The 15655-nt window shown below is 33.8% G+C and overlaps 2 protein-coding genes across 3 annotated transcripts; one reads left to right on the top strand and one right to left on the bottom strand.

The window, feature by feature from the left end:
• Positions 1-1121: 1121 nt before the first annotated feature.
• LOC25493043 (apoptosis inhibitor 5-like protein API5) lies at positions 1122-8804 on the top strand. Of its 2 annotated transcripts, XM_024782096.2 has the most exons (17): positions 1122-1250; positions 1369-1474; positions 1554-1715; positions 1945-2044; positions 2127-2192; positions 3206-3324; positions 3407-3481; positions 3591-3740; positions 3927-4001; positions 4089-4154; positions 4744-4854; positions 6415-6504; positions 6591-6697; positions 7583-7697; positions 7792-7857; positions 7989-8089; positions 8259-8804. In XM_024782096.2, exons 2-17 carry the CDS (start codon positions 1385-1387, stop codon positions 8497-8499), a joined length of 1734 nt encoding a protein of 577 aa, XP_024637864.1. In that variant the 5' UTR covers positions 1122-1250; positions 1369-1384; the 3' UTR covers positions 8500-8804. The 2 variants fall into 2 exon arrangements, with proteins under 2 accessions (XP_024637864.1, XP_013456902.1); XM_013601448.3 differs by having other exon boundaries at positions 1156-1474.
• A 75-nt stretch (positions 8805-8879) lies between these two features.
• On the bottom strand, positions 8880-12625 carry LOC25493042 (glutamate receptor 2.7). Its single transcript, XM_013601447.3, has 5 exons — positions 12290-12625; positions 10887-12175; positions 10296-10602; positions 9778-10175; positions 8880-9690 (listed from the first exon to the last, which is right to left on the bottom strand). Exons 1-5 carry the CDS (start codon positions 12573-12575, stop codon positions 9208-9210), a joined length of 2763 nt encoding a protein of 920 aa, XP_013456901.2. The 5' UTR covers positions 12576-12625; the 3' UTR covers positions 8880-9207.
• Positions 12626-15655: the final 3030 nt, after the last annotated feature.

Below are 15655 nucleotides of genomic sequence, written 5' to 3'. Positions count from 1 at the left end.
ACCTAATAATATTCAATCATTTAAAAAAAAAACTCACATTCAATCTAGAGTAAAAACGTTAATATATTTTCAACTACCACTCATTATATAAAGTCATTATATTAATGTCTTATTGTTGAACGAGTTGGAAAATATTGTCTATATACTCTAAGTGGAAAAATATTATTTTATTTAAGAAGGAAATCACAAAATTGACTCTAGAATTATTTAAGAGTTGTGTTATTTGAACATCTATTTATATGACAACTTTTGAGACAACCAAAATTTTATAAAGAAAATGAGATATTGACACAAAAACAATAGAGAGAGAAAATAAAAAATTAATGTAAACATGAGAGAGAAAATTGTCACAATAATTATCAAAAAATAGTTGTTTAAATATTATTTCTCATTACTTAAACACAACTAACATGCAGGTAACTCCCTAAAAAAAAATAGTGATATTTGAACATCCATTTGAGACAAACAACTTCTTTTCTCTCTCTTTTCATTAGTAAAAATAATGGAGAGAGAAAAAGAAAGAGTGAGAATAAGAGTATAACGTGAGTATGAGAGAGAAGGTTGTCAAAAAGTTATCATAAAGTGGTTGTACAAATACACCATCCGATCACTATTATAAGCAAAAATCAACGTTTTAGATACATTCATTAAATGATGTATATAGTCTGTATTATAAACCGCATACATCATTTAATGAATGAATCTAAAATGTAGATTTTTGTTTATAATAGTGACCAGAGGATGCATCATTTCTAAAAAAAAATAAAAAATGCAACACTAGTATCTATTGTGCCAACCACCAACAAACACATGTCAATTTAGTTGTAAAAAAAAAAAAAAACCCTTTTATATGATCTCCTACGGTAGGGGATCTATTGCCCTCTCCTACCGTAAACGCCGCCGTTATACTTTAGTAAGATAAATATAACAATTTTGTTACTTATGCAAAGATAACTAAAAAAAAAAAAAAATATGTTTTGAAAAAGTGGATCAAGAGAAAATCGAAGGAGGTTACATAAATTTAAGCTCTTTATTAAGGCAGAGGATAAGCTTATGAAACTATGATAAACTATAATTTATGGAAGTAGATAAACCTACGTAAGTTCAAAATAAGCCAATTCAAACGGGCCTAAATCACCATCTTAGTCGAGTCACAGAGAGAGAGTACTGCTAATCACACTCTCTCTCTCTCTCTCAGTTCATTCATCAAATCAAAACGAAACGAGAAACCCTTGTTCACTTTGTTTCAGGTCAGTTTTACCCTATCCATCATTTTTCTTCCCTCGAATCAAATCAAATCAAATCAAAAACACTCTCTACTCTATCGCATGCTTATTTGGTTCTTCAACTTCGAAATCGAAATTCCAGAACGAAGAAGCTTCCAATGACTACTGAACCTTCCGAAGAAGCTGCTTACATCGAGAAGCTCTACCAATATGGCGAGCAACTCAACTCTTCCAAAGACAAATCTCAGGTTAAATCATCACTTCGTTTTTTCATTTAGGGTTTTAGATTTCAACTTTATTCTAAATTAGGGTTTTCAATTTTCACAGAACGTCAAGGATTATCAAGGAATCATAGATACAGCTAACACTAGTGTTAAAGCTAAACAACTCGCTGCACAGCTTATTCCTAAGTTCTTCAAGTTCTTTCCTGAACTTTCCGGTCCTGCACTCGATACTCATCTTGATTTGGTTGAAGCTGATGAACTCGGGGTATGCCTTTTCTGTGATATCTTTTCATTTGTTATTCTCTATTTCATTTGATACATGACACGATAATAATTATAGAAATTGACGTAATTCAATGTAATTACACGTGTTGGTCACACTTTCAATCAGGAGCATCGGTGTTACAGAGGTTACTTTTGGTCTTTAAAGCACTACAGTGAATTTTGTATGAGCTGATGTTTGTATTTGTTTGGTGTTTTCTACTGCTGTACAGGTTCGGGTGCAAGCGATAAGAGGACTGCCTCTTTTCTGCAAGGATACACCTGAGAATATTGGAAAAATGGTTGATATTCTTGTGCAACTTCTTTCGTCCGGTAAGTTGTGGTTTACTAAGATATTGCATTCTTCAGAATATGGTCTCAATTTTGATATTTTTCTTTGATTTGATTTTTTTAGACGAATTTGTGGAGCGTGATGCTGTGCATAAGGCTCTGATGTCTCTGCTGAGGCAGGATGTGAAAGGTAATTAGACGTCTTTATGTCAAGTATAGAAGATATTGGTAGCTAAATGCTATGTTTCAAATTACCTTAAGGATCTTTGATCAATAAATGCTTCTGATTTCGTTACCAGCCAGTATGGTAAATTTTGAGCTGCGTGTTGTTTATGTTTGGGCAAAAAAAATTATACCAGTACAGCATAAAATTTAGCTACAATTTGGTGTCTCAATCTTCTTGATTGTGTAATCTTTTTCTTAAGTTCAAAGGCAAAGCTCAGTTGTTGCATAGGGATGCCACAGCCGGAAGGCCCATTTTATGAAATATCTTTGCGAATAGCTTATGAAAAATAATTTATTTACTGTTAACGTAAGTTGAACTACATTATAAAAATATAAGTGTTTAAAACTTTGATAAAATTTCAATAAATTATTGATTTATTGTTTTTACTTAATTTTGCTTCCCCAGATTTTTAGTTCAAGCTACGCCACTGCTTAAGATTATCGTTCATGTTGCTTACTCTTTCTACAACTTTGCCCCTTGCAGTGGCAAAAATACTGGCCAACCTATCTTCTATATTAAATAAGTTAAAGAGAGGGCTAATCTAACAAGGATCTTATCTTGCACCTATTTAATGTGCATAGCATTTTCATTTAACAAATTGTTTACGTTGAAGATATTGGTTTTGCAATGGGCTGAGCCTTTTTGATATATATGGCATTGAATAGTTTTCTGTATAATATAAATTATATATTTGAAGTTGTTTTTTATGATTCCAGTATAGACGATCTCTTGCAACTTGTTAATGTGGTGATTGCCAAGGAGCCTTTAAGTGGTAGTAAAACTTGAAACATTTGATTTGAGTCTTGGTACAAGAATGAGATTAATTGTTGAAGTCCAATAATTTTGTAAATGTTACTTGCCAAACTCTTTGAAACTTTTTTCTGTCAGTAATCACAATATGCTTTCCAGATTCTGGACATTTATGATTAGTTTTGCATTTTGTTCTTTTCCTTATATTAGTGTAATTGTGAATGCAGCTTCTTTGACGACGTTGTTTAAGCACATTCGCGGCAATGTTGAAGAGCAAAATGCGGATGACCTTAGTCGTGTAAAGGACCTTATTCGTGAAAAGGTTATAAATTTTGTTAGAGATAAGGTGAGAAACCACATGATTGGTTATTTTGTTGTATCTTTAATACAGAAATGAATACTGAATTCTAAATGTCTTCAATCTATAGGTCTTCCCTATTAAAGCTGAACTGTTGAAGCCCCAAGAGGAAATGGAACGGCACATAACCGATCTAATAAAAAATGTATTCACAGTTTCTTTGATTTGTTTTTTACCCGTTCATTTATGGATTTATTAGTGTTTAATATTTTGTAACATAATTGGAGTTTATGCATGCTGTGGTTTCATTTCAGAGTTTAGAAGACGTAACTGGTATAGAATTTCGAATGTTTATGGATTTCCTGAAGAGTTTGAGCCTATTTGGAGAAAAGGCTCCAGCTGAGCGTATGGAAGAGCTGCTTGGAATCATTGAAGGACAAGCTGATTTAGATTTACCGTTCAATGTGATTACTCATTTTTCTTTTCCTTTCCGTGTTTCTTTTCTTTTTTTTACATGACATTAGTCTGTTATGTATAAGTGAAAGATCCACTTGATTTCAGACTTCTATTCTGGCAGATAAAAGTCAAAACTGTGCAATTAAATTGAAGGTATCATGTTTTTTATTTTTTATTTAACTGGTGATTTGTAGGTTGCTGATGCAAATCAAACAGATCATATTCATAGGTTGATATCATGCCTTCACATGGCACTTCCAATTGTTGTGGTAACTACTTTTTTACTGTTCATCTTTTCTCATATTCATTGCTGTTCAATTTTATTTCTTCAACCAACTCAATTTTTTTTCTTGCAGAGGGGTGCATCTAGCAGCAAATTTATTAACTTCATAAACGACTATATAATACCTGTTTTTGACCAGGTAATTAGATAGTTTAGTTTGAATTGTTGGTGTGCGAATATTGGAGTTTTCATGTTTGTTTGGGTTTACAAAGTGTTCGTTTTCTTCATGCATAATTTGATTAATAGTTTTAGTCATATTTTGTATATCTGCCTAGAGTTTGTATATCTGCTTCTAATATAGCAAAAAAAAGTAACAAAAAGATTGTGGTGGTAGCAAGGTTTGAATTTTAGTCATAAGTTCTGCTTTGGAAGTACTTATCTATGTTGTCGGTAGCGACACCTATCGCGGAATAGCGTGGCGGGTTCCCACAGGGACACCTTATGCCTGCTAAGCGTCTTCAACAGTCTTGGTAGTTGTGGCCTGGAATTGTGTCAAAATTGTGTCTAGAAAGACCTTTCCCGGCTACGTTTCTTTAGTTTAATTTGTTTAATTTTCAGATAAATCTGAATAACGAATCATATCTATGATGAATTTTACTGGTTAGCTGCATAGATCTTGGATTGGCTGGTAAATGTGGCTTTCAAATTAGTGGAATATGTGTGTATAATTTTCTTTAGTTGAGGTCTTTTTGTTGAAGAACTTATTGTGATGCTGTTTTTCCTGCCAGCTTCCTGGAGAACGAAAAGTAGATTTGCTCAGAAACCTTGCAGAGTTTTCACCTTTCACAACACCACAAGATTCACGGCAAATGCTTCCTTCTATTGTTCAGTTGCTGAAGGTAAACATTTCTTAAAGAATGGCATGATTGGCAGTTTGGCTATAAAATATTATAAAATTCTGTAATTGGTGTCTGTCTAGGATCACACAGCTTGTATTTATAATAGTGTTACAATAAATACACTGAATGCTTAATGGATAAGCACTAACCTAGGATGTTGTATACTCTGTGAATATTAACAATCAAAGGAAGTTGTACATTTAAAGGAATAACTACAGATTCACTTAATTCTAACACTACTCAAGCTGGAGCATACATGTCATATGCACCAAACTTGTTACAGATAGATTCAACTTGAGGTCCTCTAAGGGACTTGGTAAATATGTCAGCCAATTGATCGTTTGAACCAATAAAATCAGTTATGGTTTCTCCTGAAAGAACTTTATCTCTTACAAAGTGACAGTCGATCTCTATGTGCTTAGTTCTTTCATGAAAAACCGGGTTGGAGGCAATATGCAGTGCAGCTTGGTTGTCAGAGATTAGTTTCATTACCTTGACGTCTCCTAATTTGAGTTGTTGGAGTAATTGTCTTAGCCATGTGAGTTCACAAGTTGTTGCTGCCACATCACAACTTTCTGCTTCTGCACTAGACCTTGCAACTATGTTCTGTTTCTTGCTCTGCCATGAGATCAAATTTTTTCCAATGAGGACACAACACCCTTAAGTGGACCTTCTATCTGCTGGTGAACCTGCCCAATCAGCATCAGAATAGCCCACAACTTGGGTGTTACCTTTGTTTTTATAAAGTAATCCTTTACCCGGTGCACTCTTTATATAGTTAAGAATGCGAGATGGTCTTCCAATGGTCATCACATGGAGCATTTAGAAATTGACTAACCACACTGACAGCAAAAGTAATGTCCGGCCTGGTCACTGTGAGGTAATTAAGTTTTCCAACTAGACGTCGATATTGACCAGGGTCGTTCAAAGGCTCCCCTTGACCTAGTAGTAGCCTGACCTTGGGATCCATAGGAGTGTCACTGGGTCAACAATCAAGCAAGCCAGTTTCCTCAAGTATATCAAGATCAATTTATTGTTTACTTTGTTCTAGTTAATGCTGTTTTTTGGATGTTCCGAGAACATTGTCATCTAGCTAAAGTGGGATTTTTTTTGCGGATAGCTTGGTTTAGTCTTACCTTCATTTTTTTTATGGAGTGAATGCTATTAAGGCGTGAGGGTCTATCTTGTATATTGATTCATCAAATTTTGGCTGCATTCCTGCTCATCATTGCAGCGTTATATTGTTGAGTGGATCAATGTTCAATCACCAAAATATTGGATTTACATTGATATAGTCCTATAAATTCATTCGAATCAATTGATCACATTAATATTCAAATTTTTGATTAAAGTCCAGTTATGTATTAAATTGTTACTGTTATGAACCCAACTGTTGAGGGCAACATTCCATATTTATTGATTTGAAATTTAAGAGTGGCATAATTAACTGTTGTTAGTAATCATTTGAGGATTAAGTCCAAATTTAAACACAGTATAACAGGGATCAATATATGAATTTTGTTTTTACTTCCTATAAGCTGTGTGCTTTGCTCTTTTCAGAAATACATGACTTGGAAGAAAACCGGAGAAGAGATGAATTTTACATATGTTGAGTGCTTGTTGTACACATTTCATCACCTAGCTCACAAGGTAAACCTTTTTTAGACCAGTAAAAAAAATCGAGCTGTTGTGGGTCACTTATATGCAGCACATAATTGAACTTTGTTGTTTTGTAGGTTCCTAATGCCACCAATAGTTTATGTGGTTACAAAATTGTTACTGGCCAACCATCTGATAGGCTTGGAGAAGACTTCTCAGAGCAATATGATGATTTTACCGAGAGGTAGGACTTTTTTTTTTTTTTTTTTGTTATCTAATACAAACAAAGAATTTACCTACTTGTTGGTTTGTATATTTTAGATAATTTTGTTTGTAGTGCGCACATGTCATTTAGGATAAAAAAATGTTCAGGGGAGGTTAGGTCATGCAGAAGCCTTTGTGAACAAAGAATTTACCTACTCGTTGGTTTGTATATTTTAGATAATTTTGTTTGTAGTGCGCACATGTCATTTAGGATTAAAAAAATGTTCAGGGGAGGTTAGGTCATGCAGAAACCTTTGTGAAGGCTTACGGTTGTTCTAATACAGACCATACTAATGAAGGACCACCGTCAAGATTCTAAGACCTTTGAGTCTAGGGTAAAATATTGTTAATTTATGAAACCAAGCAAATTGAACAAAGTATGTTGTCACGGGGTAGGACAACAAGGGCTTAAAATTTGAGCATAGCAGTGGGTAGTACTAAGTGTTGGCCAATAGCAGCAGTGCTATAGCATTGTAGCATAGTAGAATTTGAGCAAATCTCTATTTTTCACGATCTTCAATTGACTACACTGCAGAAAACAGGCCTTGTGCACGTCATTAGTGTAATCAAACTTTATATAGCAAGTCTGTAATAAAATTTAGTTCAGTTCAGGAAATGCCGACACTTGTTTCTGATGGTCCGCATGTGTCATAGTAATATTGGTCCTGTCACTTGTCTCGTAAGTGTACAGTAGTTTGTGATGGTGAAAGATCATCTTGATTTGGTTGCAATTATTCTATTTACTAATACACTTTTCATTGATTTGTCATTGTTTTCTCATTTGTACCCATCTTTCCTTTGGGATTTGCCAGTCATCTTGGGTTGTTATGTTACATTTCTGGTATATTTTTGGTTCTTTCTCCAGATTGAAAAACGTGGAGGAGTTCACCCGGGCTACAATCAAGAAATTAACTCAAGGAATGGCTGAAAACAACAAATCTATGGCAGATGCTAAAACTGATGAAGAAAAGGAAAAAATTGTGAGTCTTATCTTGTGGTTTGTTAGTTGTGTCATGCTTAATCTTTTATTTTATTATGGGTGTATCACACTTACATTTTTACACGATGTTGCAGAAAACTAAAAAACAGAATGCTACAACTGGGTTGCGTACCTGCAATAATATTTTGACGATGACAAAGGTAAGAAAGATACAACCTTTTTTTAAAAAATATTTAGCAAATGAGTTATTGTGTATATGAGCGTGATTTTCAGTTATGTCTTTGTCCTCCCTCATCTTTTAATTATTGAATTGTTCAATTTGTATGGCCAGCCATTGCACGCAAAAGCGCCTTCTTTTATTGGAGATAAGAGAATCAACCTTTCTTGGAAAGAAGCAACCAAATCTGCATCAACTACCGCACCAGCTGTTGGGTATTGTATTTTATTTATATTTTTGCTTTTGAAGATATTTTATTCTTTTTCCCTTTTGAGAGTACTTTGTGTCATCATATCTAATTATCCTTGTCTCTAATTTAGTAATTATCAATTTAATACAAAGCTCAATATCTTAAGTGATAATTTTGACTTTTTACTTCTGCAGAGCAAAACGGCCTGCTACTACTGGCAATGGGTCCAACAATATTGCATTGAAGAAGGGTCGAGGTTCTGGTGGTATGCAAAATCAACTAGTCAATAGAGCACTAGGCGGATTATCTGGTGGAGGAGGAGGAAGAGGCAGAGTCTCTGGTGGAGGTAGAGGTGGAGCAAGGGGCCGGGGCCAGGGCCAAGGCTGGGGTCGCGGAAGAGGAAGTGGAAGAGGTAGAGGTAGAGGGTATTGGTGATTCTGTTTCAGTTCTCATATAGATAAGATCTAATTTCATGGAGACTGTACCAGAATACAAATAGGACTTCTTAATTAATGTACTAAAATTCTTTGGCAGAGGAAGTTTTGATTATAGAGGATAATGGCATTTTACATTAAGTTGTACTTTCTCCGAAGTTTGTTTCTGTAGAATGTGAGTTATTGATCATTTTCTTATCCTTTTGATGCAAGCGGGAATCAGTTGACTGAACATCTTATGCCCCCTTGGTTATGTATGCATGTAATGTAATGACAAGTGGATTTATATGTAGGCCATTTCTGATATGTAGAATGTTGCCCGCTTAAAGCATTATGAAATATGAAAAGAAATAGTGTTTTAGAAAGGAAAAAAAAAAGCAATATGAAATGAATTTCTATATACAAATGTTCCCTATTAATAAAAAAAAAAATTATACAAATGTTCCCTAGTGTCTAGCTTAATGCGTTCAAGCCTTAATACAATAGCTGTATACATGAGTCTTGAGACTTAGCAAAGGTTTCCTAAATTTTGAATCCTTAAAGAAGCTTGCGACTTTGGTTCGGAAGCAGGATAGTAATTAAAAACCTGGTCTGATGGTACTATTTATAATTATGTACATGCTAACTTTTGTAGCTACAATCCTGGATCTATAATTGGGTGAAAAAGGTAATTGTTGGTTATCTTTTCTAGTTGATCAACTACTGTCATTTACATCTGATCATGTGTTGGTGGTGAAGATATTGTTATGATTTCTGGTAATTGAAGATCCATTCCCTGCTGATGCTCAGGGCTACTGATGCAATCGCATCCGGAAGGACAATCAGTAACATCTTCCTGTACCTGGCTGGTTTTATTATGCTTTCTGCTACAAATCTTCCTTGTTAATGTAACCACCCTTTTCCATCTGCTCACATCATCTGGGGATCCATTACTTTCTTGTGACTTATTATTTTTTAGTGAGTGGATGGTAGAAAGTAGAAAACAAATAGTAGAAGTGGCACCAGAAATCACATAGAGAATCCAGAAACTTCCCAGCTTCAAACTTTCTGTACTCTTGGAGTTCAAATTGTTGGAGCACACACCTGTGGGATTCAACCAAATATCTTCTAGTTTCTTCAACTCACCCTGCTGTAAGAGCTGCAAAATAGCTTTAGAAACATCTCTGGCCAAAGGAGAGCCTTTCTGGAACATCTGTGTCATGAGATTGATAAGAAATTAAGGGAGATAGATGAAATATGTAAAGAATACAAATTAAGTTGTAAAATTCTTGTCACTTACAAATCCAAGTCCTCCAAATCTAGTGGTAGGTGTAGAAGCAGAGTACCCCTTGCAGTATTTACTGATGTATACTTTCTCATAAGGGAGTTCAAGAAAAGCAGCAGCAATTGAGTAGTTTTTGAATCCAGGGTCATAATTATTTTCATTACTAATGTTTACGATGTTCTCTGGTTTGAATTTTTCGACTTCCACTAGGTATGTCCTAACAAATGAATCTCCATCACAACCAATTTTCATGTCGTTCTTCTTCAACCACTCAATGTTGGTGATATTTGCTCGCAGTTGTTGAACTGTGAGCATTGAAGAAAGACTTGCAGTGTAGCTTGAATTAAGAATCAAAACTAGAAACAGCCATGATACCATTACTATACGAGATAAATTGCTATGCATTTTCTCTCCTGCAATATGAAATCATTGACATCAGTTGAATTAGTAGTGTGTTGAAAAGAGTGTTAAATAGCGTGTTACTAGAATCTTTCTTAACGAAATGTTAGTTGAAGTATGAGATGGATACTCACTATGAGCAAAGAATAGCGAGGAGAAAGTAAATCCAAATGAAGTGATGATTTGGTTTTTCCAATTGCCTTGAAACTCTGGATTATCTTCCCTCTCCAGGTACCACACTACTACCATTGTATAAATCAAGATGACACCAGTTACCACCCACATTTGCCAGGTGAAGGGCTTCATAAACATCCATGCTGATTCTTCAGACTTCTCCGTAACTATCATCGACAATCCTGACTCTGCATATGGCACAGTAAAATCTACATATTGCAATCTCTCTGCCAGTATGGTCATGTCGCCAACAACACCGTCATAAGTCTACATCATATTAAACCACAACCATAGAAGTATCATGGTTAGTGAAGGAAAAGATGTAAGAAAAAGAACGAGGTTAACTTATGTTTTCAGACGAGAACATATCGTGCCTAAAATTCAAAATTTGACAAAAAGCAATTGAGATATACATAACATGACATGAATGTGGAGGATATTGAATACCTTGACATATGATATTCTATATTTTCATGTTTTATTACTATGCTAGTGTATAAAACATCAATCAAATTCAAGAAAAATCCAAAGTAAAATGAGCAAGTTATTACCTTGTTATAAACAAGTTGAACCAGATCATTATAGGTTGCGTTGATGGGATAATAGTCATATGGAAGATCATAGCCCAAAATTGTTAAAACCTTCTCAAAAATTTCAATGCAAAATCCACTATATTTTGGATTTCCTTCCTCATCAGAATCAACCTTGACAAATTTGGAAAATGAAGTTCTTCCAGGGACTGCAATTCTCATTGGTTTTTGTTTAGTAGGTAGGTTCCATCCCTTTGGAGCTCTAAGCAACTTTCCAGGCCAAATTACTGCACCACTTAAACTTTCTGAGTTCCTAGAAGCACCATTTTTAACTTGTTTTGTGGAGATGTTAGTGAAGAATCCATTTTCTAGAGTCCAAAAGTCTAATTCTCTGTAACTCTTTCCATCTACATTTACAATCCTCAATGTAGGATTCTGCGAAAGCTGTTCTGATTCAAATTGAATTTCTCCACTTAAACCAAGGAATTTGCTGGACACTATTTCTTGTAGTAAAGTCTTGTTATCACTAGCCATTCTGTTTATTGCATGTCCAACCATTTGAATGCTGTCATATGCTTGCAAAGCATAAAATCCCGGATCCCTGTTATCTTCGTCAGGATTCTTGTCTCGAAAAGCTTTCCTAAACTGAACCTCAAAATCTTTATATTCATTGCTGTTTTCTGAGTAGTATGTTTTGATTCCTAAAGCTCCTTCCATATAAGAAATACTCGACTTATTGACAGAATCCAACAAATTAGTTATGCTCTCTGAGACTATCCAAGCTGAATTTCTATCCACTAGTCCCATTTGTGAAGCTTCCTTAAACAAATGAATGCCCATTTCTAATGATGATTTCAATACAACGAATACCCGAGATTGTGTGTTTCTGGTTATCTTAAACAGCTCTTGTCGAATAAATTCTCCTGGATTAGACATATAAGTAAGTGATGGCAAAGCTAAACGATATTCAATCATTGAACCAATCTCTTGGAGGGCCTCGGATAGAAGTGCTAGCATCCCAGACTCACCACCATATGCATCATCTTCATAGATGGCTACTACACTATGCCAATTATAAACATGAACCAAATCAGCAATGCATTTTGCATATGCTGTTCCATTGTTAGCTAGTCTTACCAAAGAAGGCCAACGAATCGGCATCAAATGTGGAGTAATTGCCGGTGCTACAAAGGATATGATAGGAACTTCATCTTGATCTTCATGTACTAATTCAGCCACTGAAGCTGCTTCTGTCCATGTTTGCATCCCTACAATCACATCCACCTTCTGGTTTTTAATCATTTCTTCAGCTGCAAGAAAAAGATCACTTTTCATTAATCGTCCCGTTTTATTTCTAAAAAGAACAAAAAAAAAGTTTCTAAAAAGGCATGAAAATTGTAACTTATTTCATAGGTGTTACTAACCAAGAGACATGGCTCTGAAGGAACCCTTGTTAGGTTCCTGAAAATAGAGAGCCAGCTTGTTGGCATTTGAAGTGTTATTGTAATTTTGAGCTGCAATATCCATGGCTACTCTTTGTTCTTTCCCAACTCTAGAGTTAACATCAATTATTACACCTATAGATATAACTTTGTTGTTTCCACTCCTAACCTCAGCTTGGTAGCCATTGATGAAAACCAATGAGATGAATAAATAGGAGAGGCAAGTTATTGCTAGTGATTGAGGACTAGTAGTGAATGGGAAATGCATTTATTGGAATTATTTGTGCATAAAAGAGGTTTCATGCAATGCAAGCAATATGTGAGATTAAACTTTTTAGGAAAGATTATTAGCAAGATAAAGTTTATATAGTGATGGAGACCAAGGATTCCGTGGGGTAGAGGGCAAGAAGCATGGTTGTTGATTCAGTCAATTATGTAGGTTTGAGTTTTGACTTCTCTACAAAGACAATATTCTGTTTGAAAAGAAGGGTGAAGAAGTACTTGTTGTGACTACAACTAGAAGTTCACAATTGGTAACACAAAAGGTTTGTTTGTCTTGTAAGTTGTAACAAATGTTTTAAAAATTAGACCGAAAATCGAACCGGTTAGGCAATTAGATTTTAGTTCAATCGACTCAACGGTCGTTGAATGAATCAGATGATAAATATAATAGAATATGAAAATAATATTTTATTATTGAATAAAAGTAATTGTAAATCAATGAGAATAATTATACAAAAAATGACTTTTAAGGTGAATAATGTACTCCCTCTGTTCCTTTTTAATTGTCACATTTTGATTTTTTACACAAATCAAGACACTAAATGTATTTCACTACATTTGATACAATAACTTGTGTTTTGCCTATAATATCCTTAATTATTTAATATCATATTTCATATATTTCTCTCTCTGCAATAAATTACTAAGGGTATTATAGAAAAAACAACATTTAATGTTACATTGAACTTTGAAAGTGACAGTTAATTAGAAACAAAAAATTTCTGTAAAAGTGACAGTTATAAAGGAACGGAGGGAGTAATAGTTTATAAGAAAAAAAATATAAAACCGTGTGGAACCAATTGTTCGATCACAGTTGAACCGGTTTAACATGATTAAATTCTGGTTCAATCGAACTAAATCACAATTGAGATCAAACCAACGGGCGAACCAATTATTTGAACCGGTCTGTTTGGTTTAATTTTTAAAACATCTATGGGAACACAGTAGTAGCAAGTTTGAACCAAACCAAATCATCAAAATAATGCTGAAAATAGAGCATATGACAAAAAAGATTTTGCATAAATTTGTCTGAACGTTCGGTTGTTGGTGACTTTGTGAGCAAATAATCATTGCCGTGAACCTTCACATATTGGAGACTTTGAATGCTAAACTGGACATATAGCATTATGGGATATTTAGCACATAAAATTTTGATGTAGACTTGTTCAAAATTAAGTCATAGAAGTAAAAAGTACCAGTAAAAAAAAGTAAATTAAAAAGAATAGAGCATGATATAACAGATTGTTTAAAAAACAAACAAGTTATATATGAGAAAATTGGCACATGTTTGTTTTTAACATTTTAAATGTAACTTTTCGTCTTTTGGTGGTTGGAGTCGAAATATCTTACTTTCAATTTTAATTACCATTTTTAGAGACTTAATCATATTCATTATTTAACCGCCGTAATTTAGCATGTTTTCTTTTTTTCGTTTTGCTTTCAAACTTTTTGTATTGTGTAACTTTACTGATACATCTTATGCCGTAAAGACTTATTATAGTAATTTAATATATATTTTATTTTGGCCTTTAAAAAAAAACATTTTCAATGTCACATTTTTTACGTAAGAACATATTACTTATTTTAATTGATTATTTTCTATGTTACGGTAACAGATTCTTTTGTCCACGAATACGCGGTTATGAAGTTGATGGTGACAGTTTTTGGTAAGAATATTATGCATTATGCAAGGTGTGTTAGAAATCAACACCTTTATTTTAATTTTATTGTAAGCAGTGCATTAAGGCTGATAAAACCATCTAGAGGCTGATAATCCAAAAATTGAATTGACAAAGTATAAGGAGCAACGGCAGTACTTTGTTTCATGTCACAAGATTATATAAGTGTCACAATAATAATGAAAGGAATATTAATAATTAATTCAAAGAAACGAACAAAGCTATAAAATATTGCCGTATTATAAAAGTTCTAAGCAGTGGACTCTCATCAATATTGTTACTTAATATAGTAATTAATAATACCGCAAAATCATATAGTCGGTGTGTTTAATGTATTGACCAATCTAATTTCCAAACTTTGCAGCAAGAGAGAGAATAGACCAAGTAAAACAACACTTTCCATGGAGGAAAGGAAATGAGTATCATTGTCATACTAACCACAATCAGGTTGCATGTGCTACAAGTCTAATATGATTTTTTTGACAAAAGTCTAATACGATCTGTCTTTCTTATATTCGTTTTGACAAATTCTAACGATTTTTAATAAACAAATTCTAATGATATGTCACTCATGCATAAGAAAATTGATGGATGATTTAGAGTAAAAGAATGAGGGAGAATTGTGTTATATGACCATTCACATGAGAAAAAACACTCATTTGACTTGAATCAATGCTATAGTTCATTAAACATCCATTTGTCAAAGGTTATGATCATATATATCAATGTTATGGTTCATTAAGCACCCCTTTGCCAAAGATTCAAATGTATATGAATGATTCTCATGAAGAGTTACAACTTCTCGTGAAAAGTTACAACTTTTAGTTCTAAAATGATTCCATTATTTTAGAAATCACCAACATACCATGCATCCAAAAGATATGGGATGCTAAATTGATGAGAGAAATTTGTTAAAAAACTACTCTTGATTGGAAAAGAGCGGTAAATTATATTGAGAATGTTAGTTTCTCTGCTAAATAGGGTTCCAAAATTCTTGAGGTATTTGAATCTAGCTAACTGCGAACAATGGGGAGGGTAATTATTGATATATGCTTATTATAGGTTGTTTGAGTGGAACAAAATCATAGGAGAGTATTGTCCAAAAATCATCAAACCCCATTTGATGTGAAATTTAATCTACATTCAATGGTTATGGTTGTTAATATGACATATCTAATGTTAGTTTTATTGTCGATAATTTAAATGTCAACATTGTTCATGATTTGAAAATATTTTGGCATTTTTTGAAGGATAAAAGAGAAGTGATACATAGACCACCTTAGATTTAAGGAAGAATTGATTTGAGAGGTGATTTATAAATCAAGAAAAAAGAAAATGCAAAATAAAGTTCAATTGTATCCGCTCAAAAATTAGTAAATCTGTGTAA

The sequence above is a fragment of the Medicago truncatula genome, chromosome 4 (genome assembly GCF_003473485.1).
Source record: "Medicago truncatula cultivar Jemalong A17 chromosome 4, MtrunA17r5.0-ANR, whole genome shotgun sequence".
NCBI lineage: Eukaryota > Viridiplantae > Streptophyta > Magnoliopsida > Fabales > Fabaceae > Medicago > Medicago truncatula.
The sequence above is the reverse complement of the archived record's forward strand: the minus strand, read 5'-3'. Positions and strand labels throughout refer to the sequence as shown.